Here is a 26,789-nt window from a genome sequence, read left to right on the forward strand (position 1 = left end):
CCAAATGCCCACCCAAAATGTGGCTATGTACTTACTTCATTACAAGTGTTCTAAAAGACATTGGAACCCACAACTGGCTCAATATCCTCTCTTTGTCTTTTTTGTTTCCTTGTAGAGCAGGCACTTTCATATCTCAAATTTGTTGTTGTTGTTGTTGTTGTGTCTTTCGGCTTTTCCCGGTTAGTATGGACATAAAATGTGGATTTGTTTTGTTCCTTTGGTTCCTTGTCTCATTAGCTATATTTTTCTGGTCTTACTCAGTGTCCTCCTATTGATCCTTTTGGTATTGACATGACTTATTTGGAGGTCAGCCAAGTCAGTATTATTTTAATCGTATTCTGATGTAAAGTCAAGGCTGTGAACTCCTCTCTTACAAATACAGATATAGAGTTTCTCTTTTCATCTAGTTCCTCCTTGTAAAAGGGAACACCTGTAAATAATTATTTTTCCAGCAGGTGTGTTGGTACTTTCTATTTCTTTTCTTCCCTATTTTCTGACTTTCTTTACCTTCGAGTTCTACTTCTGTTTCTGATTGTTTATCTGCTTTAGAGTAGCAGGGTTATTCTTAGGGCTCTCTTCAATTTCCTAGTTTCCTTTTCTTTCTGTTTGAGATTCACTCATTTCTTATCCACTTTCTCCACTTTTTTTCTCCTCTCATCTCTTCTCTGTTGGTCTCCATTCTGCCATCTTTCATTAGTCTAACTTTTGGAGACTTCTGGTAAGACTCAGTATCATATTTATTTAACTATCTTAACTCCTTTTGTACTTTCCCTCGCTGCACTCTTTTTTTTTTTTTTTATGGTGGCCCTGCATTTCTGGCCACATGTGGTTGAATCATTTATCTTCATAATTTCCATAACTGTTTAAACTAGGTTAATCCATGGCCATTTATCATATTATATGCTAATTTATGCACTAGACATAAAGTGTGCAGCACTTTAGCCAGAAAATTTCGTTTTTTCTACATACTTTCTGATATTCCTCTTGCCCCACATATGCATATTAATTAATTTATTTTTATTTATTTATCCTTTTCCTTGACTGGGTTAGTCCCACTAGGCTTGTAGTCTCTTTTCAGGGGAGATCTGCGGTGGTACTTATACTATTATATACTACTGTTGCTACCAATACTACTATACAGTTATATACATATAATTTCAATTTTCTACTTATTAGATTTTTTTAAGCTTGCAGACATATAACGCTTTAACTAATGTAATCATATTCCCTAAATCAAGCAATTCCTGAATTTCTTTTCCATCTACCACAATATTACATTTGACAATGTTGGTAACAACAGAGTGACAAAACACAGATTATAGAGTTCTAACAGTTAAAAGTTCAGCAATGACACATTCTATAGGCATGCTTTTATCACTCTGTCCGTATTAAATGTCCAGTTATGAAACAGAAAAGATTGTGCTTCAGATAAAGCTCCATTGCTTGCTAAAACTTCTCTTTTCAGTTTCTGATAGTAGTGTGCATCATTATCTACTAAATCCACATAATCCTTCAGTGCCCCGATTAGCAGTGACAATAGAATTCTGGCCCACTTAGTTTGGAGCCACTCTTCCCAGAATGCACACCTTTCAGTGTCATCAGATAGGCCTCTACATCGTCTTCCTTTCTCAGCTTCTTACATTTGTGACTCCTTGTGATGTGGGCTGTTGATTCACAGTTGTTGTTACCTATCGCTGCAGGCCCAACCAGTGTTGATTATTAACTACATTTCACTGTACTAGGGTCTCACATAATTTCACAATTTTCAGAGGATCAACAACTGCAGTTTACTACACACAGAACTTAGACTTTGCAGGAATATCCACAAACAGGAAACTGCTAACAGTTGTTTTTTAATAAGGATTTAAACTCATTCCCATTTACTATAGACCTTAACAAGGGAGATAATGTATTCCAGGTTACAGGAAGGAAGGGAAATTGGTGTTCCATATCCCATTTATTTGTTTAGGGGATGTACAATATTTGCAGGGAAGGTGACCATATTGCCATCTTTAGCCTATGCCATTCAACTAGATTTGATAAATTTGGGCATGGGCTGTTATGGAAAAGGTTATGGGTGGAGATCATTTTCTCATATATGCTCCTATATCTGAAACCTGTGATTTCTGTCAACAGTTATGTAGCACTTTCTGGGGGTAGGAAGATATAATTACTTTAGCAGTACTCTGATGCTGGGGTGGTATTACAGGGATGTGAGTAGAATGCTTCAAAAGAGCTTTTAGAGCATTTTGAGTTTCTGGACTGGAGTAATAAAATATATGCACATCTAGGTATGGTATATGCAGATTGATCTACGCTCTAGCTTTTAGGGTTTTAAGCCTGTTTACCTTTATTCCTGTTTTTCAGAATCTTCCAGTATAACATTGTGTTCACAGAACATAGTTTTCTTTTTGGTATTGGATTTTAGCAGTCATAGCAGGATGTGGCAGAATTGTTGTCATTTTCTTACTTTTTGGAAACTGGAAGGAGAGGTTGCAGTAAAATCATAGGCATCAGACCTCTTATCCACTTCTGCCTATGAAGTATGGAAATGAAAGAGTAGTGAAAACGAAAAGGAAGATTATAAAATGTGAATAGAAATGGAATATGCCATGTCTTTTCGTCATATAATATAGATATTCTATATTTGGATTGTTCTTGAAATGAATAAGGAGAATAAAAGAAGACTGAAAATTACTACAGTTTTTATACAGCAAATGTCCTTTACTTTAGGGCTTCCTGATGTGCTTGGTTCTAAATTAAGATGTTGAGTGGTATCTGCTATTCTGCTGTCATTTTCCATATTCTGCTTGAGTTATACTAGCTAGTGGTCAAATGTAGGATTACATACAAAGTTGTTGTTCTGCTTTTGGATTTTCCCGGTTGGGGGTGGCCACAGCGAAACTCCGGTCTGCTAATGATTGGCAGTAGATTTTTATGGTGCCGAGGTGCCAACCCGACGTCCAACCTTCAACGAAGGCATGACCATTCATGCATGTCTTTTGAATGCCACTCGACTGCGGGGAGGACATGCAGACTCAACAGAGAAGGTGCGCCAGCCGAGAATCGAACGGGAAAACCTCTTGCTGTGAGGTGACAATGCTACCGCTGCACCACCGCGGCTTCTAGGATTACATACAAAGTAATACTTTTAATACACATAGCAATTTCAAAAGAATTGATCCAAAGTTATCAGCCAGCTCAGCTCCTCTGTTTGGTCAGTGAGGACCTGGTAGTGATTTCAAGGGTTCATTTATACACCTCTAGAATGCAAGTCCTTTGTTTATATGGCTTCAGTCCTGTAGGCTACAGAGCCTCAGGGGCTTGTCGAATGTGATTGCGTCTTCTTAAAACAGAGGCTAAAGACTTGCTCATGCTAGTAAATCTTTTTCTTAATTAATGCTGACATTTCCTTTCTTTTCTTTTTTTTGCTCAGTGTTTAGGCTTAGTGCACCACAATAAATTTTTACTTTGATAGGTGTCAGCAGTGAAATTATTAGTTGAAGTTTTCACTTGGTACATCAAATTTCTCCCACATTCCAAAATAAATTGCTCATAGCTGTGTGTGTGTGTGTGTGTGTGTGTGTGTGTGTGTGTGTGTGTGTGTGTGTGTGTGTGAGAGAGAGAGACTGTGTGTATGTATGTATGTATCCTGTCACTGATTGATTAGTTTCTCTACCTTGTGTTCATGGGGTGTCAGGATAGGCTGTGGCTTGGATTAAACCGGTAATAAAAGAATGAATGAAAAAAGGGTCAACAGTGAAGTGGATAGGTTCATACTGTAGGTTCACAGGTGCTTAGTAGGTTAACAACCACAAGGGCCATTTTAAGCCTAGCCATGCATCCCATATTTCTGACAAGTTCTGATACCCTTGATAAGTGTAAGCAGAGGCTTGAGAGATAAAATATTTACAAGCCAGGGCCTGGGAGATGAACTATTTACAGGCTGCCTGTGTCCATTAGAGACATATGTGCCAAACCAGGGATAAATTTCCTGTTCCCATCCAATTGTCCAAGTTGAACTTGAATTGGGTTGGGAGGAACTCTGCTTCACATGGATGGTGAGCCTTTTCCAGAGACAGGGTAATCTCTGGGATACATACCTGTCTCTCCAGCAAGTCCTATTTATATCACAGGCAAGATTTAAGTCTTTAGAATGGGTAATTATTGTGCTGTTTGCTTTGTGGATATGCAGGAGGTCAATCAAAGTGGGGTCTGTCAATACCCTGTATGTCAGGCATAAATCTCCCCTCAAAAGCCTTTAGGAGACAGAATACAAGGGTATAGCCTTGAGGCTATCTTCATAGGACATTTTACTTAAGCCCTGTATTCTTTTAGTGAGGAACCTCTGTGGATGTTCCAGTTGTTGGATATGCCTGGTTAGGTATGTACCAAAGGGGGCACTGTACTCAATGATAGGTCTGATGAATGCTGAATACAGTGGAACAATGACTTCCTTTGACTTAGATGCCATACCTATGTTTATAAGTTGCGCAACATAGAATGATTTCCTCACTACTGTAGATACATGATGGTCAAAGGCTAGATTACTATCTATGTGTGTCCCTAAGTCCCTGATTACTGGGTCAACTCTAAGGGGTGTATTGTCAATAAAATAGGTAGCAGAGGTGGATAACTTCCCAAAGGATACTATTATGCATTTAATGGCATTTAGTTTTAGTTCATGGCTCTGACACCCGTTGTTTGTCTGTGTCACCCCCTCCTGGAGAACATTTGTGTCAGTGTGGGATTCAATGACAGCTCCTATTTACAATCATCTGCAAATTTACTCAGCTAGAGGTCACTGACATTGGCCTTGACATCAGAGAAGTAAATGCCAAAAAGGAGCGGTCCAAGGACTGATCCCTGAGGGACACCATTTGTGACTGGCCTCTTTGTAGAGGTGTTCTCCCCAATTCTAACTTCCTGGGTTCTGTCTGCGCCCTCATCCATTGCTTTGGTGACCTTCTCAAAGAAGTCTACCGGGTTGAGAAGGCATGATCTGCCCTTTATGAAAACAAGCTGGGTTGGGTCCAGTGTCTGGAGGTTTACTATATCTCTATTGATCATTTCCATAATAATCCTTTCCATGGCTTTACATATAAGACTAGTGAGACTTATGGGTCTGTAGTCTGTAGATGGTTCACCTTTGTGTAGAGGGATGACTGTTACCTTTCTCCATTCATGAGGCATGAAGCCTGTTTGGAGGCTACAGTTAAATAGTAATTCCAGAGGCTCTGATAGGTCATGTTTCATGCTATTTTGAAGGCATCCTGGGATATTGTCTGGGCCCATTGATGCAGTGTTCTTGGTCTTACAGAGAGCATTAAGGACCTGTTCTCTAGTGATAACAGGGGGAGTTATGGTATTTCCTGAAGGAAGGTTGAGGTGGAGAGAGAGAGAGAGAGAGAGAGAGAGAGAAGTTAGAGCTGAATCTATTAGCCAGTAGGTTTGCTATATCTTCTGGCTCAGTACAGGTGGTTCCATCAGATAAATCAGGTAACAGGCCGGAGGTAATTTATAATAATAATATGTATCATTTTGTTCATAGTATTGAGCAGTCTATTAATACACTTCATCTGTTTGAGTTTTGCTGAAAAGCAACTTCATTTCATGAATCAAGGGCATATGAACTGTAAGTCAGAGATAATAGAGCTTATAACTTGTAAAATAATATGGAACTCTTTGTGGAGACTGTCTGCTAGGGTGACTTTTTCCAAGCCATTCACATAACTGCATAAACCAACATGTATTTTATCTTTCATGAATTTACGAAGGACCATGTTGTGGCAGATATATGTTCTTCTGTCCCTATGTTATGACAGTAAGGCGATACACAAAATGCCTTTCTTTGGAGAGAACTCTAAAATGAAGTCCAGTTTTACTGAGCTGGTGGTAAGCTAGATGGATTCTAGGAATCCAGAGGCACTTATCATAAGAACAGCAGGGAATGTTTGTGGTGCTCCGGCCAAATCTCACCTAGTCTGAATAAATATTACCTCTGATCTTAACAGCTCACTACCTAGGTAAACCCACTTATTCAGCAAAAAGTAAATGAAATTAAATAAATTAAATGTAGAATTGTGAAAAAAAATAAATGTACATTCTGCGTTCTAGTACAGCATAATGAAATGCAGTGTAGTTTTTCAGGAGCAGAAAAGATGAGTCACTTTAGATCACATGCTTGTATGTGCAATATGGTTGTTTTTAGGTACCTGCAAGCAGGTGCATTTGTCTTTTCGGCATTTACATTCTGCTAAACAATAGAATACATTTGTAGTGTCAGTAAAACTCTCAGAAACTGAAACCAGTCACAGAAAAGATGAGTCACCACATTATTTTGGCCTCAGTGGACCTTTCTAGGCAATATTACTTTACACCATGGCATTAAAACCACTCCCAAGGTCATAGGCCACAGACAGGGACAATACTGTCTTCATTCACCTGTCAAAGCCTGTTTTCCTATTGTCACGCTTTGCAGGGCTAAGCCAGAGCAATTGTTTAACAGACATTTCTAACTGCCCAAGGAAGAGTTTTTGTTATCAGAAGGTCACATCCAGCAAATACTAAATGGTTGGCACTGGAGTCCGTACATCGACAGCTTACACTTGTACTACTAACATTATCAAAATGTTTTTTATTAGTAATCTATGATCAGTCTGCATAGTTTTTAAACTTTTAAAGTGAGCACTGCAAGTTGCATATAAGACTTGTCGCAGCCCACATTTGAGTGTGGAAGTCTGCTTATTTATTATTTCTTGCAGTACCAAAAAGCTTCCAACATTTTTTTTTGAGTTCTACAACTACTGCAGTATCTAGATATAGAATGATTCTTCTGTCATCACAGAACTATGTATGTGCAAGCACAAACGTATATGAAAAGCCCAGAGACATAGAAAGAAGGCAATGAAGCCAACACATAATCTGTTTGGTGCTATAAAAGTTCTTAACAGGAATAGAAGACTTGCTAACATTCTAATGGCTCTAGGCCAGCTCTGATACATACTGGGAAAGAAATGTTCTGGGAATTCTAATTACAGAGGCTGCAATTTTCTAATTCAGAAGGATTGGCTTGAAGCAATCAGCTGCAATGAAAGAAACAGTAAACAAGATTTGTTTTTGCACGTAAGGTGCAGATTTAGGTTAAACCCACAGCGTGAAATTAATAGTCATACTAGTCCCCCTAGAGGCAGTTTGTTCTTCTTTTTTTTGTGGATAATGATTTAGGTTTTCATATGACTGACGTAATAAACAAATAAGCTAAAAGTTGGTATTTATTTCCTATAAAAAGCATATATTATTAAAAATATAACTACTGTTACAATATGAGTAATAAATAAATAAAACATCCTAAAGTTTAAATAAAATTATTATCCAAACAAAAATATTCTAAAAACTGGACCGAATGAGTGCATCTTTAAACAGTTTGTGGCACACTGTGCTGTAACTTTGAGCATCACTGTGACCTCAAGGCTCTAAAATTGCCAAGTATTTCAAGTCATGTACTTACCACAGAGGTGCACTAACACAAATAGAAAGTTTGAAGTCTATTAATAACATCTGAGTTATTGATCTGTTGTATCACATTTCTTATTTCACTGGAAATAAATGCAAAACACTACTCTGCAAACATTACTAGAGACTAGAAATCTAAAGATAATTCTAAATGCAGCCTTAGAAGTTTGTAAAGAATTTGAAGCAACTGTTTTCTCATCAAAGCCAAAAAGAGCCTTTTCTCTTTCAGCACAAAATCATCCCCTCACATAGATAAATATTGAGTATGTGTGTGTTTGAGCATGAGGACATGCATGTTATACAGAGGACAACTGAAAGTCACTTTATTGGCATAATTAGTTAATGCTTTGATAAGAAATCTTCACAGTCATTTCATCATAAAGCAATCCACTAATACTGTATTGACAAGGTAAAAAAAAAAGGCTAGTGAATGCAGCATACAGCTAGTGGGGTTTGGCTTTATTGCCCTGAATATACCCATAAAGACTTAAAAACTAAAAAGTCACAGGTATTTAGAAGCCTTGTAGCTGAAACACTGCATGCCCTTAAGTGATCATCCCACGGACCTCCACTACAAGAGGTTTAAGGTTTTACACACTAAAGCCTTGCCTTGGCTTGGTCTTTCTTGCATTTTTTTTCACTGACTGGTTTGTCTCTGTAACCTTTTCTGCTCTTTGGTATGAATTTGTGAAAATAAGAACTTAAGATCACTAAGTCTGACTCTGAGAGTATTGTTTCTCAGAGGTTTGTTGATCTCAAAGTATATATGTAGCAGCGGTGAAGGGGGGCTTGGCTATATCAATATTAATGTTTGTGGTTTTAAATTTCTATTCAACGTTACTGTATTTTTGTGGATCTTTTGTACCTGAGCTTCTGTTGAAAGGAATACTTGTCCAGTTAGACTATCCCAGGTAACAAATGAACATAAAATAAAATAAAAGACAACAAATAAAAATAAAAACAGCAATAGTCGATATTCCCTTTTCTCCTTTAGTTTCATTGTCTTGTTTTCATAATTCCAGGACTCAGAATTACTGATTTTAGAATTACAGAAGGGAGCTACACCTCTGTAAGTCTAATAGATGTATTTTTTTTTTCTTGACACGTTATCTCACGGCAGTTTTTAATAAGCTATTGCATTTTCATTAAGCCTTTTCTCACTTAGACTTCTTTTGGAATTGTTATATGGAAATCGTTCCATTTGGTACGTGATAGCACCTTTCATGATAATAGTGTAAAGGCAGTGCAATTGTTGACAAACTAGAGTCTCCCAGAGTTGTCATGCTGAAAATTTATTTTACTTAAATGAATGAAATTACAGAGAAAGTTTGCCTGACGTCTGACAAGTTCATAGGTTCATAGGTTGGTACTAGGCTATCAGCCCTAGGGCCTATACAAGCCTAGCCATAACAATTCCCTGGCTATTTCTTCCCACACTATTTACTTCCCTGGAAGTATACTTTGGAAGTATAGCATGCAGAATTAAAGGATTATGACTAAAAGCTGCTTGCAAGATTTAAATTATAGTACTAGGCTTGAGTTCTTCTGTTCACACCTGTATGCTATAGACTTTGTCAGCATCAATTCCTGTATATAGTTTATATATCTTTGGAAGGCAGGTTATTGGTCTGTAGTTTTTCGGATAGCTTGCAGGTTCACTCTTAAGGAGGAGTATTATTTTCCCTGTTGTTAACCAGGTTGGCATCTGTTCAGGGTGTGCATATAAGTAGTTATTACTCAGGGCTAAATCTTCATGCAATGATGTTAATACTTTTATCCAGAAGTTAGGTACTGCATCTGGGCCTGGGATTTTCCAGTTAGGAGCTTTTCTTAATTTTCTTTCAATCTCTCTGGCCATTACTTCATCCCATTTCATATTCTGTACCTTTAAACTTCTTATTCTTTCTTTTACTTCTTCTATCCATTTAACATCTTTGTTATGTTCCACAGGGTCTTCATAGATATGTCTCCAAAACATGTCTATTTCTTCTTTTGTGGTGGTGTTTTTATTTGTTTCCAGATTATCTATAAAACAATTTTGGGTCGTCAATGAAATGCTTATTTTGTACTTTTCCTTTATATATATCTGCATATGTTTTCATTCGTTTTCTGCCTGTGTTGTTGTCTTTAGTTTATTATTTATTATTATCTAATGCTGCATGTTGCTTTTATGATGTCTATCTTTCTAAGCATTTTTGTTGATCTAGTCCCTGTTCTGTGATATTCTAACAGTGGCACTTCTTAATTGTTTTATAGTTTTCTCTATTCGATACTTCCATGATGGCATTTTATTTCTTCCCTCCCTTCTGTTATTGCCCTGTAGTTTTGTGGTATGACTTATCTGTTATTAATTTGGTTGCACAGTAGTATATCCTATCTATTTCTATTATATCACATGAATTTCTGTTATTAGTCTTGATTTCTGTGTTCATTTGTTTTATCAGACTTAATTAACATTTTGGGTCTTATTAACTTTCTGTAATCTACTTTTTTCATCGATCTTTATATGTCTATCTATCTCTATTAAATCAAGCAACTCTTCCCTTAGATCTATTTCTTCTAAACTGAAAGAATATTTTTTATTTTCCATTTCCTGTAGGCATTCAACAGAAAGTTCCAGAACACATTTCTGTGACATATTCTCTGCATCTGCATCCTGTGTCATCTTTTGCCCTTTCATATGAGAACTCACTAGCCTATCACTGCAAAACACTGATTGCATCAGAGTTACCACCACTTCCTGCTCCTTCCTTCCCTTGCTGTGCAACTCCAACTGAATTTCTGCACTGGCTTCCTACTGAAGGCTCCAGAGCATCTTCATTTGGCAACTGATCAGATGCATCCCATTCCACCTGTTTCTCCTTAATCTGGGGACTCATTGTTCCATCATGCTATGATGTAACCTGTGTTAGACTTTCGGGTTTCTATTGTATTGTTGACAGCTTAGGTTGCTGAATGCTTATACATCGACACCTAATCATCGAAAGCTTACAAAAGCGAATGGCCACTTTATCAAATTCTTTCCTTGGGAAATAATTTGCGTGGCTGTTATTGGGGATTTGCCTTTTCCCCAATGTAGAGCAATCTCGGAGTTGGTATATTTAGTTAGGGGGTGTATGGAGGGAAAAACCCCCCCACTATATTTGGGAGTGTTCGTTTATTTTTTTTATGGACAGCCACTCAAATTCTTTCCCTAGGAAAGACTTTGATTATGTGGCTGTTCGCTATTGTAAGCTTTCGACAGTTAGGTGTCGATGTTTTTGGATTCAACAACCTAAGCTGCCGATGTTATGATATAGACGCAGACTTTCTACACTAAATCCCTCACTTTGCAGGTATTCCATAACTTCAACTTCTATTTGATTAACTTCTACTTAAATAATCTTCTGTTCTGCGTTCTCGCTTTGTGACATTACTTTTTGTATTGTGAAAATTTCCATATATGGGTGCCTTTGCCTGTATTTTTCTTCAAATATCTTTGGAGCTGCGTTTTTGTTATAGATTAGTTTGGCTTTTTCCTTTACATAAATATTGTACTATATCAGATCTCTCTTTCTTTACCATGCCCATGTTTCTTTTCCACGCCATTCAAAAATCTCTAGATTTTGATCTTTATATCTTTGCACTTTCTCTGTTACTTCTTTTTCCAAACAGTCAAGGGTTTCTTGGTCATTATAATTCATTGTATTACTGAACACAAATTTGTATTGCAAGCTTTTGATGTTTTTTCTTGTGCAAGTATTTTTCTTTCCTCTAATTTCTCTCTCTTAATCTTTTTATATATTTTTTGTCTGGAAATTCTGGGATTCTTGCATAATAGTAACAATGCCTAATTTCTTTCTTAGGCTCTTTTTTGGCCTGTCAGGTTTTTGTGAGTTTTGTGGACTATTACTTCTTTCTGTGACAGGGGGCCATCCTCCCTGTGGGCCTGGTCTAACCACATTGTAGGAATGTTTCTGTGCCCTGAGGATTCTATTTTTTCCAGTCCTGGCACCAGTGCATATACCAGAACTGTGCATTATTTTATCCTGGGACTTGTGCATCCAGCTGTTTTTTCTTTTAATCTACAGTATACTTCTGTTCTTGCTATATGCTTTTATAAAATACAGTCTATATATCAGTGTCATCTTGGTGAAATTTTGTAAAAACAGGGTCCACCTCATGAAGGTACTCACCAAAACTTGAGGACAAATTCAGTTCCAGCAACACTACTCTCATTTGCTTCCTGATTTTATCATCTCTCCACTGTCTGAGTTGCCTTATCTGGTGGTAAAAACTCCCACTGAAACATACATACCCAAAGCATATATAAACAGTTTTAGTCTTTTCTGTCTCTTTCTGAATAACTGTGTTCACTACCTCTTTTTCCTGGATTTATTATTGAAGATTATTGCAAATTTTCATGCATTTTTCTTTGCTGTCCTGGCACTGAAAGCATGGAATATTGATCTTGGAAAATTTGCAATCGAATCAGTAATAATATTTAGGAAAGAAAAAAAGAAAGGAAAAGAAAGAACAAGAAAAAAATGTCATGTATTTATTTATGTTTGTTGTTTACCAGGGTAGGGCCCCTATCAAAACTGATCAATTTCAGGCCCCTCCAGGGTTGCAGAGACAACAAGCCTTCAAGTCACATAACATCAGAGAAAACATTATAGCAAGATCGGACATCTTGTTAAACTCAAATGGGTTTAACATTATTGAAGAATATATCGCAAAGCTGTTAAATTCAGCTAGCAAGAATGTTGCTGTTCCAAAATTCTGTATACAATGAGTTCAATGTACAGCTTGGGACTCAAAATCTATAAATGCCAAGGACAGTTACAGACACGTCCTTAAAAAGAAAGCAAAGTTGTCGGGAGGCTGTTTCACTGTCAGTAAGCAAACAGCTGTAAACGTAACTATGGACATGGCCTACTTTCTCTACTTTGCTTGTCTATATAAGGAGGATTGGATATGATGATCACAGAAATAGTATTTGATAATGCTGTTTACTATTTGGTTTAGCATTTATTTTGGTGCTCCTTTCAAATTTTAATCTCAGAGTAAAGATAGAAAGCATGTTTCGAATGGAGGAGCTGTTCTGAAACTGCCCTTGTATTTATTTGTGGCACATTCAGAGTTAGGGGCACTTATTTTTATTTGTACAAACAGATTTGAATCACAGGTAATCATTTATATGGTAGGATAGTATTTACATATTCTAAATAAAGTGAAAGTGAGCCTGCGGTGGTGGTGCTGCGGTAGTGTTGTCACCTCACAGTAAGACGCTGTCCGGTTCGATTCTCAGCTAGAACGTCTTCTGCGTCGAGACATGCGTGAATGGGCGTACCTTCGTTGAAGGTTTTGTGTCAGGGCTGGTAACTCAGTACGTAAAACTAAACTCCCAATCATTAGCGGACCGGAGTTCCGCTGTGGCGACCCCTAACCGGGAAAAGCCGAAAGACACAAACAAACAAATAAATAAAGTGAAAGTGCTTTATTTTGTGATTTTATTTGCTAAAAGACCAAATAAAATATTGCTGCATTTTTTGCTGTATTTCATTTGCTTTTCTGTCAGAAGGGTTAGTTGAGATGCTGGGAGACATGATACTTTAAAAAATAAACAACAGAAATCACTATTATAGCATTTTTGCATAGGGCCTCACCCTCCTGCACCCCACAACAAGAAGGCACTGCTCCGCACCCCCAATACTTAAATATATTAACTCCAAGATTATTCCACCCCATAGTAGGGGTATACACTTCAAGATACCGTAGTGTTAGACTTAGTATATTTCTTTACTTCTATAATTTCATTTATATTATTACAAGCATTGCAGTTATAGTCTTTGGAATACAAGCATCAATAATTTTTTAATTATTTACTTCGCAGCCCATTTTATAAGTGGAGCAATGCACTATACTGACTGAGCATCTGTCATACTATTTGTTTTACACAACATTACTTATATTCTTTACAGGCACTGCTTACACTGCGTCATGCGTTGCCTCTCCCTCTCATACAGAACAAAGACTGCATTAAACGATCACTGGCAATAAAATATGATGGGTTACCTGCTGTGTTATGCCAACACAATGCCGTAGGCGAACTGATGTTAGCCCTCCATTACAATGGTATAGTACCCACACTATTCCACACGACAGAGGCATAGCAAAATGAATGGAAAAATGAAATAAATCATGAATGGAAAAATGAAATAAATCCATTTGGATGGTAACCTCCCACTGCAGCAGTATTATGTACTAAAACATTGTACAAATTAACCATTTTTCACCCAACTAAATCTAACCAGTTTGACTGCAAGTGATTTTAGTTTATAAAAAGTGTATAAAATAAAGTGACTTTGAAGCAATACTGGTGAAAAGTGAGCATGTTTTGCATAAAAGTGAATGAATGAGGTCATGCAATGGTAGTTTTAACATTTTAATAATCTGTTATTACTTGGTAATGCATTTTCACATGTTTCTCCACTGCCTTGGGTTTGTGTCCATAGATAAAAGACAATGGAATGAAGGAAGAACTGCGAATGAAGATGAAATCCATATTTCTTCACGTCCTGGAACACAAGTCAATCTACAAACTGATGAGGTAGTAAATATTTAACAACAAGCAATATCTGCTCACTTGAAAGGCAATACATTTAATTTACTGATAATGTTCCCCTTGAGTAACTTAAAAATGCATGAATGAAGTGAGTTAAAAGCACAGATGATGGTCTCACACACAGGTTCAGTAACAGATTTGGGTCTTTAGAGAGTCAGGCAGTGATAGAAGGCCTTGAAAACTAGAGACAGCTCTCCATCTCTAGGGTGTGAGTAAGGTACTGACTTACAGTGGTGGAGACTACACATAAAGTAACATGGGAAGCTTGAACCCTGCTTGGGAAGAGATGTTAAATATCTGGATGCACATAATTATAGGATGTCATCTTGCCTATAAAATGAAAATTATGATTATGGGAATTATGAAAGATAACACGATGGAACAAAAGACATCACTTAAATTGCAAGGTGGTTGAGGAAGTTTTTATTTTTTCCACACAAGGGGTAAGGTCCTTAGTGTAACAGTTTTCCTAAAGAAGCTACACGGTCAAAGAGTGTAGCAGAATTTGAGTATGCAGAGAACAGATGTATAGGGCTGGTGTTAGCATTTTGGTAGCCTCCAGAAAACTTCAAGTTGGGGCCACCTGGACACTACAACAACTCAATGGACAGGGCTGCACTGTCTGTGACACATTACAAGAGCTCTACGAATAGGCCTGGACTTAAATGAAATAGTGACCAAAGCACTGCCTAATTATCACCCCCCCCCCGCAATATTCACATCCTCCAGTGCTCCCCTCTGTCTTTCCAAAAAATGCACGTCAAAGCAAAAGTTTTATTCAATTAACTTTTGAATTAGAGTAATATTTAAAAAAATATTCCTCATTTTGAGCTTTATTCTGTGAATTGTTTTCCCTTTGCCTGGAATTCTTTTGCAACGAGGTTGAGAGTTATACTATCTAGTGTTGTGCTAGTATTTATAAAAATCACAAGAATAGAAAACCATCCCTGAAAACTGGAAGCATCAACTATTCTTAAAATCCAAGGTATGCACTGAGAAATAAAACTTGGACAGCAATAGTACCCAACATTTACCTCTTCTCTGCAACAAACATCCTTGCATGTAAAGCAGAGTGAAAATCTTGCATTCTTCAAGATGGCTCTGAATGATTGGCTCTGGAACTGTAAATTCATTCCAGGTATTACCTGCTTTGCACTTCTACAAATGGGAGGTACATCTTGAGGGCAGGTACTGGCAAGGTTCATATGGTCTCATTGCTTACTTGGCTCATAATTCCCATGATACTATGATTCAGGGATCTTGGAAAATGTATATATAAGTAGCTGTGGTTAGGCAATGAAGGGTGCCAACCTGCAAAAAAGAATTTAAAAGGAGAGCAGCAAGGTTTGTGTTTTGACAGTTGCTGCACTCTTTTTGAACCACTGCTTTTTTTTTTTGTAAAATTTCAGGACTGAGAGATATTGGTCTTTAAATTGCAATAGGCAGTCCATCTGACATAGGTTTGTAGGTGTATACTAGTCTAATGCTAGGACCATATAAGTCTAGCCATTCAACCAAATGTGACCCACAAATTTTATTTATATAGGTGGTGATTTACTGAGTGACACTGTCCGTCAGAGACATAGTAGCTAGACCAGGGGTGAATTTCTGAATACTCATCCATTGATCCAAGTTGTACTTAAATAAGGATAGACAGGAACTTTGCTTCACATGGATGGGAGCCTATTCCACAGAATGGGAATTTAACAAGGAGCAACCTGTTTGCTTTAAAGCTGGCTGGAGGAAGAAGTGACTGATTCCTGCTCTCATACCTCAATGGGATGATTGGGGAGAATCACACTTCAAGATGATTCCTAAGAGATACTGGAAATAATACTTATTCGGAACACACTCTGATGGCTACTGCTTGACAAGGCATCTGTCCAGGTCACATGGGAGGATGTTTGCATGCCAATAGACTGCATGGCTTTATTGCATGGCATATGGTTACCACAGGTATTGGGGGTAGAACTGCATCCAGTTCTATGGATTTACTCCTGACTTCTGTAGTGATCTCATAAACAACCACTGCACAGAGTTTATGAGGCAAATGGGGACTAGAAGTAGATTCTCAGGCCTGACTTCCATATCCCACATGAATACAGACGTGCATGCGCATACACACAAACACACACACACACACACACACACACACACACACACACACACACACACACACACACACACACACACACACACACACACACACACACATTTTCTTTTGTCAATCCATTCAGAATCACTCACACAAATTACCAACTTATCACGATTTATTAAGAAAAAAACAGAAAAAACCCCCCACTGGTGGATACATCATATCCAACCCATCTTCAGTCACTGAAAGTTATACTAATCCACACTTCTGTTGATTTAATTTCAAACAATACAATGTTATAAGCGAAGTCGGTCTACTAGTGATCCACTTTGAAGTGAATGAAATTGCATTTCATTGATCACAACTGGACATGGTGTAACTTCAGTGAATGATGTTTGTCACAGAAAAAATATTGCTGGTGCTGTTTCTAGGAAATATGTTACCTGACCAACATCACCTTTACTGAGTGTGAAATGATCAAAAGAAAAATGAAGTGAAACAACTTTCATTGAGCCTCTCTACACCTCCATATGAGGTTACACCACCCCAGACTTAAATATATCTACTCTGAGGTCACACGACAGTAGAAAAATAATTCCAATGTTGGCAAAAGTAGTTTTGCTCCTGTTCATTTGACTGTTTAGTACTCAATAAAAGTGCTGTTGATCGAATGGCAGGCAACCCTATTTCGTTACTGAATTTCTTTTCTTTTTTTTCTTTTGTCTACTGAGACCATGGAGATGATATGAAAAAGTAAGTGCTCAGAAAATTCCTGCATTTGATGGTGGTAGAGATTGGAACCCTGCAATAAATTAGAGTGTTTGTCATCTGAGTAAAGCTATGACTGGCTGTGTCTGGCTTCTCAGGGATGTAACTTGAAGAATAATTTAGAACCTAAAAATTACACCGATTTTCAAATGTAACAGACATAAATGAACAGTTGCCCCACACAATAAAGGAACTAAAAGAATTAAAAATTTATTTTTAATAAAGAAAAAATATATATACCTAGCACACCAGTAAGCTATACTTTCAGTCAACTGCAGTTTAAATTTTCACGTACATTACAGAAACCTCCTTAATTAAAAAAAAATTCATAAATTAAAAAAACCTTTTATAATCATGTTTAAACATAATTCCAGAAGCAAAGAAGAAAATTTCCGAGGAATGAGCTGTGCCTGCAAGCCAACAACAAATGTAACTGAAGAAAACAAGACACAGAAACATGACTGGAAGCATAAAATGTTAAAAGTTTAATGAGGTAAGCGCTTTCACACCAAATACTAGTGCTTCTTCAGGCAATAGCTACTCCAACATAGTTATGGCTGAGTGGGAGAGCAACTCCCTGCTAAATTTGGATGAATATGCCCCATTTGTCAGCTTCTACAGGAGATTTGTAGATGACTTGCATTTTGAGTGGGGGGACTGAAGATCAGCTCATGCTGTTCAATAGCTATTTGAATCCACTACCTCTTTTCTAAAATTCACATACAAGTTCTCCACTAGCGAAATAGATTTCCTGGATGTGCTTGTTAGCACTGTCACAACCAGGAGCCTCCAGACTAAACTATATAGAAAATCTTGTAGGAGGAATGCCATCTTGCACAGGGACAGTATGCACCCCCCCGGACATATATTTTGGAATGTTATCAAGGGTCAAACAATGAGAGTGTCAAGACTGAATAATTGCGATGAAATTTTCAGGTAAGATGTCCAGATGCTTAGAAAAGAATTTTCATGAAAGGGGCTATAAAGCATGTGAGGTTGAAAGGAACATTGGTATGGGAGTTACACAAAGGGTAAACAAGGCAAAGCCATAGTTTTCAAAGCAAGTCTTTGAAGCAAAGTCTCCCCAGGCCATTAGTAATAGGAATAGTGTGCCTCTGTCTTTATTTTATACTAGTGATATGACTAATAGGAATAGTGTGCCCATGTCTTTATTTTATACTAGTGATATGACTAATAGGAATAGTGTGCCTCTGTCTTTATTTTATACTAGTGATATGACTAATAGGAATAGTGTGCCTCTGTCTTTATTTTATACTAGTGATATGACTAATAGGAATAGTGTGCCCATGTCTTTATTTTATACTAGTGATATGACTAATAGGAATAGTGTGCCTCTGTCTTTATTTTATACTAGTGATATGACTAATAGGAATAGTGTGCCCATGTCTTTATTTTATACTAGTGATATGACTAATAGGAATAGTGTGCCTCTGTCTTTATTTTATACTAGTGATATGACTAATAGGAATAGTGTGCCTCTGTCTTTATTTTATACTAGTGACATGACTAATAGGAATAGTGTGCCCATATCTTTATTTTATACTAGTGATGTGACTAATAGGAATAGCGTGCCCATGTCTTTATTTTATACTAGTGATATGACTAATAGGAATAGTGTGCCCATGTCTTTATTTTATACTAGTGATATGACTAATAGGAATAGTGTGCCCATGTCTTTATTTTATACTAGTGATGTGACTAATAGGAATAGTGTGCCCATGTCTTTATTTTATACTAGTGATGTGACTAATAGGAATAGTGTGCCCATGTCTTTATTTTATACTAGTGATGTGACTAATAGGAATAGTGTGCCTCTGTCTTTATTTTATACTAGTGATATGACTAATAGGAATAGTGTTCCCATGTCTTTATTTTATACTAGTGATGTGACTAATAGGAATAGTGTGCCCATGTCTTTATTTTATACTAGTGATGTGACTAATAGGAATAGTGTGCCTCTGTCTTTATTTTATACTAGTGATATGACTAATAGGAATAGTGTGCCCATGTCTTTATTTTATACTAGTGATATGACTAATAGGAATAGTGTGCCCATGTCTTTATTTTATACTAGTGATATGACTCATAGGAATAGTGTGCCCATGTCTTTATTTTATACTAGTGATATGACTAATATGAATAGTGTGCCCATGTCTTTATTTTATACTAGTGATGTGACTAATAGGAATAGTGTTCCCATGTCTTTATTTTATACTAGTGATGTGACTAATAGGAATAGTGTGCCCATGTCTTTATTTTATACTAGTGATGTGACTAATAGGAATAGTGTGCCTCTGTCTTTATTTTATACTAGTGATATGACTAATAGGAATAGTGTGCCCATGTCTTTATTTTATACTAGTGATGTGACTAATAGGAATAGTGTGCCTCTGTCTTTATTTTATACTAGTGATATGACTAATAGGAATAGTGTGCCCATGTCTTTATTTTATACTAGTGATATGACTAATAGGAATAGTTTGCCTCTGTCTTTATTTTATACTAGTGATATGACTAATAGGAATAGTGTGCCCATGTCTTTATTTTATACTAGTGATATGACTAATAGGAATAGTTTGCCTCTGTCTTTATTTTATACTAGTGATGTGACTAATAGGAATAGTGTGCCTCTGTCTTTATTTTATACTAGTGATATGACTAATAGGAATAGTGTGCCCATGTCTTTATTTTATACTAGTGATGTGACTAATAGGAATAGTGTGCCTCTGTCTTTATTTTATACTAGTGATATGACTAATAGGAATAGTGTGCCCATGTCTTTATTTTATACTAGTGATATGACTAATAGGAATAGTTTGCCTCTGTCTTTATTTTATACTAGTGATATGACTAATAGGAATAGTGTGCCCATGTCTTTATTTTATACTAGTGATATGACTGGCATAATGAACATTACTAAGTCGAATTGGTCTGTATTGAGCTTAGATAATGATATTTCAAACGTTGTTAGTCACAGACCAAATTTTGCTTTCAAGAATAAGAAATCTCTTAAAAGGCAGCTTTGTTATAGAAATGCAAAAGAAAAAGATCAGAGACTAGGTGGTGGTTGGGCAGGTACTAAACAATGCCTTACATGCAATTTCTGTACATTTATTAATCATCAGAATGTTTTATTCATCCAGTCACCCAGTTTGAGTATAAATTTAAAATTAAAGCTAACTGTCGAACCAGGAATTTGATTTATCTGGCGACGTGCACAGTTTGCCACTGTTTCTATGTAGGAAAAAAGTACAGTTGTGCACCTACCATAAATGTAGATGTTCGAGTGTATTCACTGTTGCAGTCATTACACTTGGGTTATCCTGCTGGCAGGCTACCCACTTTCGGCCTGAATTCCAAAGTCCTGGTCCGGCGTCAGTTGCTGTTGCCTCTTCCCTGATGTCAGTGCGCCAGGGATATAAAAGATGCAGCCAACACCATTTTCTTCAGTTTTTCTTGCCCCAGATGTCAGGTGCCCCCAAAAGGGTAGGCTGTAAAAATTATGAACATAAAAAAGCATGCACATAACCTTTATCTACAAGCAAATGCACCACATAGGTTGTATAGAATAGAGAGGTACAGATACGTCCTAGCAAAGAAAAAGGGGGATGGTGGGAGGGTAACCTGGACTGCTACAGTGAATACACTTGAACATCTACATTTATGGTAGGTACACAACTGTACTATGTTCATCGTGTTTCACTGTTGCAGTCATTACACTTGGGTTGAATCCCAAAGCTGAGGTTGGGTGGCTGGGCCTAAATAGAGTTTGGAGTGGCTATGAGGCCCTGCAGAACTGCAGTGGCAAAGCCTGCTCTGGATTTAGAGTAGAGAGGTAAATGGTAGCGCTTTGTAAAAGTGTGCACTGAAGTCCATGTTGCAGCCTCCAAAATATCCTTGGTTGGTACTCCTCTGAGGAAGGCTGCTGAAGTGGCTGCTGCTCTGGTAGAATGTGGCCTAATGCCCTTGGGCACAGATTTACTATGTTGTGAATAGCAGAAACGAATGCGGTGGCCTATCCATTTTGAAATAGTCTGCTTTGAAATGGCTTTTCCTTGGGAACCTGCATCACATGCCACTAAGAGTTGCTCAGTCTTTCTGAAGGCTTTAGTCTTGTCCAAGTAAAAGCGTAGCTGTCTGTGTATGTCCAAAGTACGCAGAAGTCTCTCCCCCTTATTCTGTAGGTTTGGATAAAAGATAGGCAAATGTATGGTTTGGTTAAGAGCCACGCTGGACACTACATTAGGCATAAATGTTGGGTTTGTCCTTAGAGAAACCCTGTCCTGATGGAAAATAATAAAGGTTCCACAGCCATTAATGCCTGTAACTCTGAGACTCTTCTTGCTGAAGTTATTGCCAGGAGAAGAGCAGTTTTCCATGACAAGTATTTTATCTCTGCTGTATTGGCTGGTTCAAAAGGAGTCAGTGTGAGTTTTTCCAAGACAAAATTGAGGTCCCATGTAGGTATTGGAGCTCTCCTTGGAGGTCTTATGTTTTTGGCCCCTCTGAGAAACTGTCTTAGCAGTGGATGAGAAAAAATAGGTGGGTCCGTATTGTAATGAGCTGAAATGGCAGAGGCATGGATCTTAATTGATGAGAAGGATAGGCCTTTGTCCAGCATCTCAGTTAGGTATTGCAAAATCTGAGGAATATTAGGTTCATGCGAGTCAATTCCCTGCGCTTGGTTCCAAGCACAGAATCTCTTCCATTTTTCTGCATAAGATTTTCTGGTGCTGGGCCTCCTGGTCTTCAAAATAACATCCATAACTGCTTTAGAGAGAGGTGTGTTCTGAATGATTACATTATCCACCATGCAGCCAGATTTAGGGTTCTGAGTTGGCTGTGCAAGATCTGATTGTTCTGTTGGGTCAGCAAATGAGGTATTAGAGGCAATGTCCAGGCTGGGCCTTGAGACAAGCTCTTTAGATTGGGTACCAGTGCTGGCGTGGCCAGTCTGGGGCAATCAGTATCATTTTTGGCTTCCCTTGTCTGACCTTTAGGAGTACCTTGGAGAGGAGAGGCAGAGGAGGGAAGGCATATACTGTAAGGGCTTTCCAGCTGAATGAACGGGCGTCCACTTTCCATGCTTTCTTGTGATACGTCCGAGAGCAGAATCTCTGTAGCTGGCAGTTGTGCGAGGATGCGAATAGATCTATGTCTGGGCATCCGCATTTCCATGTTATCATGTTGAAGATTTGTGGATCCAGTTTCCACTCGTGAGGATCCATGAGGTTTTTGCTTAGTTTGTCTGCCAAAGTATTTGTCTTTCCTGGCTGGAATTGTGCTTGCTGATGTACTTGGTAAGTCAATGCTGTGTTCCACAAAGCCATGGCTTGCCTGCAGAGGGGGTAGGAATGTGTGCCCCCTTGCTTGTTTATGTACCACATGACTGTAGTATTGTCCATCTTTATCAGTAGTTGTCCTGGATGAAGTAGGTCCTTGAAGGCTGTCAAGGCATTTTGTACAGCTAGCATTTCTTTTTGATTGATATGAAGATGCATTTGGTTTGTGGGCCACGTGCCCTGAATACATTTTCCTGCCATATGGACCCCCCAGGCATAATCGGATGCATCTGTTTTTAGTGTCTGCCTGGCAGTGGGTAAGGTGAATGGCTGTCCCTTGTTGTGTTGACAGGCCTGTGCCCACCATAGAAATTCTTGTTGCAGGCAGGGAATAAGAGTAATTACTGTTTCCAGGCTGTGGCAATGTTGAGTCCAAACACTTTTTAGATACCATTGTAGTTTCCTCATATGCAGTCTTGCATATGGAATTAGTAGAATGCAGGATGCCATGTAGCCCAGAGCCTGCAGAATCTTTCTTGCAGATAACAGGGTCTTTGTTGTCATATCTTTGAAGTAAGAAGTCAGATGCCTTTTTTTGTCTGGCGTGAGATAAGCCATCTGGGCAGTTGTATTTAAGCTTGCACCCAGGAGTATTATCTCTTGAGAGGGCACTAGTTTTGATTTCTTTTCGTTTACTGTGTACCCTAGGCAAATTAGTAATCTTTTTACAAATGCCAAATGCTGTAGTAGAATATCTTTGTCCTTTGCTTGAATAAGGCAGTCGTCCAAGTAGGGGTATATTTGAATTCCTCTAAAAAAAAAAAACTACTATTTCTAACGTTGAACCAGAAATTATAGAATGTTTTTCTTAGAATCCTCATGTAAACTATTTGTGGAACATAATCTTTGTATAATCTGTATGTGGAACATAATCTCTGTATAATCTGTATGTGGAACATAATCTTTGTATAATCTGTATGTGGAACATAATCTCTGTGTAATCTTTATGTGGAACATAATCTTTGTATAATCTGTATGTGGAACATAATCTCTGTATAATCTGTATGTGGAACATAATCTTTGTATAATCTGTATGTGGAACATAATCTCTGTATAATCTGTATGTGGAACATAATCTTTGTATAATCTGTATGTGGAACATAATCTTTGTATAATCTGTATGTGGAACATAATCTCTGTATAATCTGTATGTGGAACATAATCTTTGTATAATCTGTATGTGGAACATAATCTCTGTATAATCTGTATGTGGAACATAATCTTTGTATAATCTGTATGTGGAACATAATCTCTGTATAATCTGTATGTGGAACATAATATCTGTATAATCTGTATGTGGAACATAATCTTTGTATAATCTGTATGTGGAACATAATCTCTGTGTAATCTTTATGTGGAACATAATCTTTGTATAATCTGTATGTGGAACATAATCTCTGTATAATCTGTATGTGGAACATAATCTTTGTATAATCTGTATGTGGAACATAATCTTTGTATAATCTGTATGTGGAACATAATCTCTGTATAATCTGTATGTGGAACATAATCTTTGTATAATCTGTATGTGGAACATAATCTCTGTATAATCTGTATGTGGAACATAATCTCTGTATAATCTGTATGTGGAACATAATCTTTGTATAATCTGTATGTGGAACATAATCTCTGTGTAATCTGTATGTGGAGCTTTTCTCCCCAGGACTCCATTGAAAACGGGTTCTTCTGGCCCAATGGACTATCCTGGTTAAACAACTGCAAATAAATAAATAAATAAAATAAATAAATCTGCAAAATGCAATTACTGATACCAGGCATTTTGTGAAGACCCTGGGCACAGTAGATAAGCCAAAGGGCAGTGCAGAGAATTGGTAGTGCATTGAGCCGGCTATGAATCTGAGGTATCTTTTGCAAGATTGTCTGATTGGGACATGCAGGTATGCCTCTTTGAGGTCCAAAGTTACAAGCCAAGCCTTCTTGTCCAGCATGGGCAGAAGCTGCTGTAGAGTCAACATTTTGAATTTTGGGATGCCCAGAAATGTATTTAGAATATACAGGTCCAGAATTGGTCTCCAGGCTTTGTCCTTTCTTGGTACTAAGAAAAGTCTTGAGTAAAATCCTTGTACCTGATCTTGTTGTGGCACTGGCTGAATAGCCCCCATGTCCATGAGAGATGAAACTTGTTTTTGTGCCTCTTGCCATTGATTGCGTGGCAGGTCTGGCATACCTTTTGCCTTTGGAAGGGTGTGAAAGTGGAACCTGTAGCCCTGAGAGACTATATTTAAGACCCATTTGTCTTGGGGGATCTTGTGCCAGTTTTGTGAAAAAAGTGCTAGCTTTCCCCCTAAGGGTGCTGCCAAAAAATAAGTGCTTGGCATTGGCAGAGGGAAGTCATTGGGACTGTTTTCTATAAGGCTGTGATTTGTCTTCTCCGCTTTTGGAGGTAAAAACACCCCGTTGTTTGGGCTTGTATGAGCCCTGGGGCTGTTGCCTGCCTCTAGGGCATCTGAATCTGCCTCTTTGTGGTCTGTCTGACACTGGAAAGGACCAATTCTTAGAGGGCCAGTTTCTGCTAAATCTGGGTGACTGTACCTGTAAGAAATCCTTTACTGTCTGCATAGATTTTGCCTTATCCTCCATTTTTTTAACACCTCCTCTGCCTTAACACCAAACAAACTATCATGCTGTAATGGAGCATCCAATAATTTTGCTTTAACATGATCAGGCAGATTCTGTTCCTTTAACCAAGCATGCCTTCTAATAACAGAACCTGTAACAGCGGCCCTGCACGAGGCCTCCAGTAAATCATAGCCACATTGCAAAGTATGTTTTCCCACTTGTTCAGCTGCATGCAATAAATCCTGCAAGTCTTTGTTCTCATTACATTCAGAATTTGTCAACATTTTTTGTTTTATTAAAGACATTAAGTATGGCTGATATTTGAGCATATGAAACTGACAATTTAAAGCCCTTACAGCCAAGGTAGCAGAAGTGTAAACTTTTTTCCCCCATCTGTCCAAAGCCATAGAATCTCTGCCTGAGGGGACAGGGTTTTTGGCAGAAGCAGCCTTGACCCCTTTGGGACCCTGTGAGATAGTTTCTGGGTCAGCAGCAGGGTTTTTGTAAAGAAATTTATGGGTGTCTGGAACCCTGTAGTATCTGTCTGGCTTAACAGGGGCAGGAGGTAAAGAGTCTGGAGACAGGCCGGACTCTGAGAAAACATCATCCACTATGTCTAGAACAGGGGGAATTGCAAGAGGTCTGTGCTGAGGAAGTAAAAGAAAGTCTCTAAGTCTTTTCTTAGATTCGGAATAATCCTGGCTCTCCCAATGGAAATGCTCTCTCATGGTATACAGGGTTTCCCCAAAAGAATAGTCCTCAGGAGGAGAAGCTGAAGGAATAGAATCTTCAGCATCAGAATCCTCATAGGGAGGAACAGAATATCCCTGATCATAAGAGGAATCAGAGGAAATGGAAACCTGATCAGAGGAATCATATTCAGTGTCTTGCCTAGTCCTCTTATCAGGAGGGGGATGGGAACCCCTGATCAGAGTAATTAGGTCTTCGGCCATTTTGAGCATCTGTTTCTTAGGCATAGAAGCTTGTCCTGGAGAATGCTGTACTGGTTTCCTTGTCTTTAAAACTGTTTTAGACTTTGTCTTGGATGCTGAAGTAGGCTTTATATAAAGTTGTGTAGGTCTGAAGACAGCCTCAGAAGCTGATACCTGCTCAGCGGCTCCGGACCCATCTGAGGGATTAATTTCTGAAGGGCCAATACCTTGAGTATCCAGAGACCTAGCTGTCTCCATGTGGGAGTCGGAGGTGGCCTGTGGCTCTGAGGTAGTGGGAGTCAGGAGCTGCGAAAGCACCTCACTGAGCACCGGCGAACCAGCGACTGGCCTAGAACTGGCTTTGTCATTGGTTTTGGACCTCGGATGCTTGTCCTTGTCTTTATCCTTGCATTTTTTATGAATTCCAGTCGTCGGTTGTTCCGACGGTATTATGTAGTTAAACCTTCTGCCAAAATAATGAAAAGCAAAATCGTACCGATGCTTAATAGTGCGTTGGTTAAATCTAGCACAAAATCGACAACTAGCAACGTCATGGTCAGGGCCTAGGCAAGGAATACAGTAAGAGTTCATAGGTTCATAGGTTCATAGGTTTATACTAGGGTATCTGCCCTAGGGCATTTATAAGCCTAGCCCAAAGTTTTGTGGCTTACGCCACCCCTTATGTTAAAAAATACTGTGCCCATTAGTTTGTTGTGCCTCTGTCTAGCAGTGACACAGAGATGATTCCCGGGGTAAACCTACGATCTCCCATCCACCGGTCAAGATTTCTCTTGAACAGAGCCAGCGAGGAGCTCTGCCTCACATGGACCGGGATTTTATTCCACAGCATAGGGAGTCTCTGGGTGACAAATCTATCCCTCCAGCATGTCCTATTTATATCTGTGCTAAGGTTTAACTCGCTTGCTCTA

General features: G+C 38.3%; 1 protein-coding gene across 1 annotated transcript in view; it reads left to right on the top strand.

The window, feature by feature from the left end:
• LOC122788631 (EF-hand calcium-binding domain-containing protein 6-like) overlaps window positions 1-26,789 on the top strand; it is a 516,700-nt gene that overhangs the window by 115,541 nt on the left and 374,370 nt on the right. The window contains exon 2 of the mRNA XM_044055530.1: window positions 14,013-14,107. Within this exon, the coding sequence (XP_043911465.1) occupies window positions 14,013-14,107 (95 nt within the window). The remainder of the gene's footprint in view (window positions 1-14,012; window positions 14,108-26,789) is intronic.

This window comes from Protopterus annectens, chromosome 14.part0 (assembly GCF_019279795.1).
Source record: "Protopterus annectens isolate FY-2018-M chromosome 14.part0, PAN1.0, whole genome shotgun sequence".
NCBI lineage: Eukaryota > Metazoa > Chordata > Ceratodontiformes > Protopteridae > Protopterus > Protopterus annectens.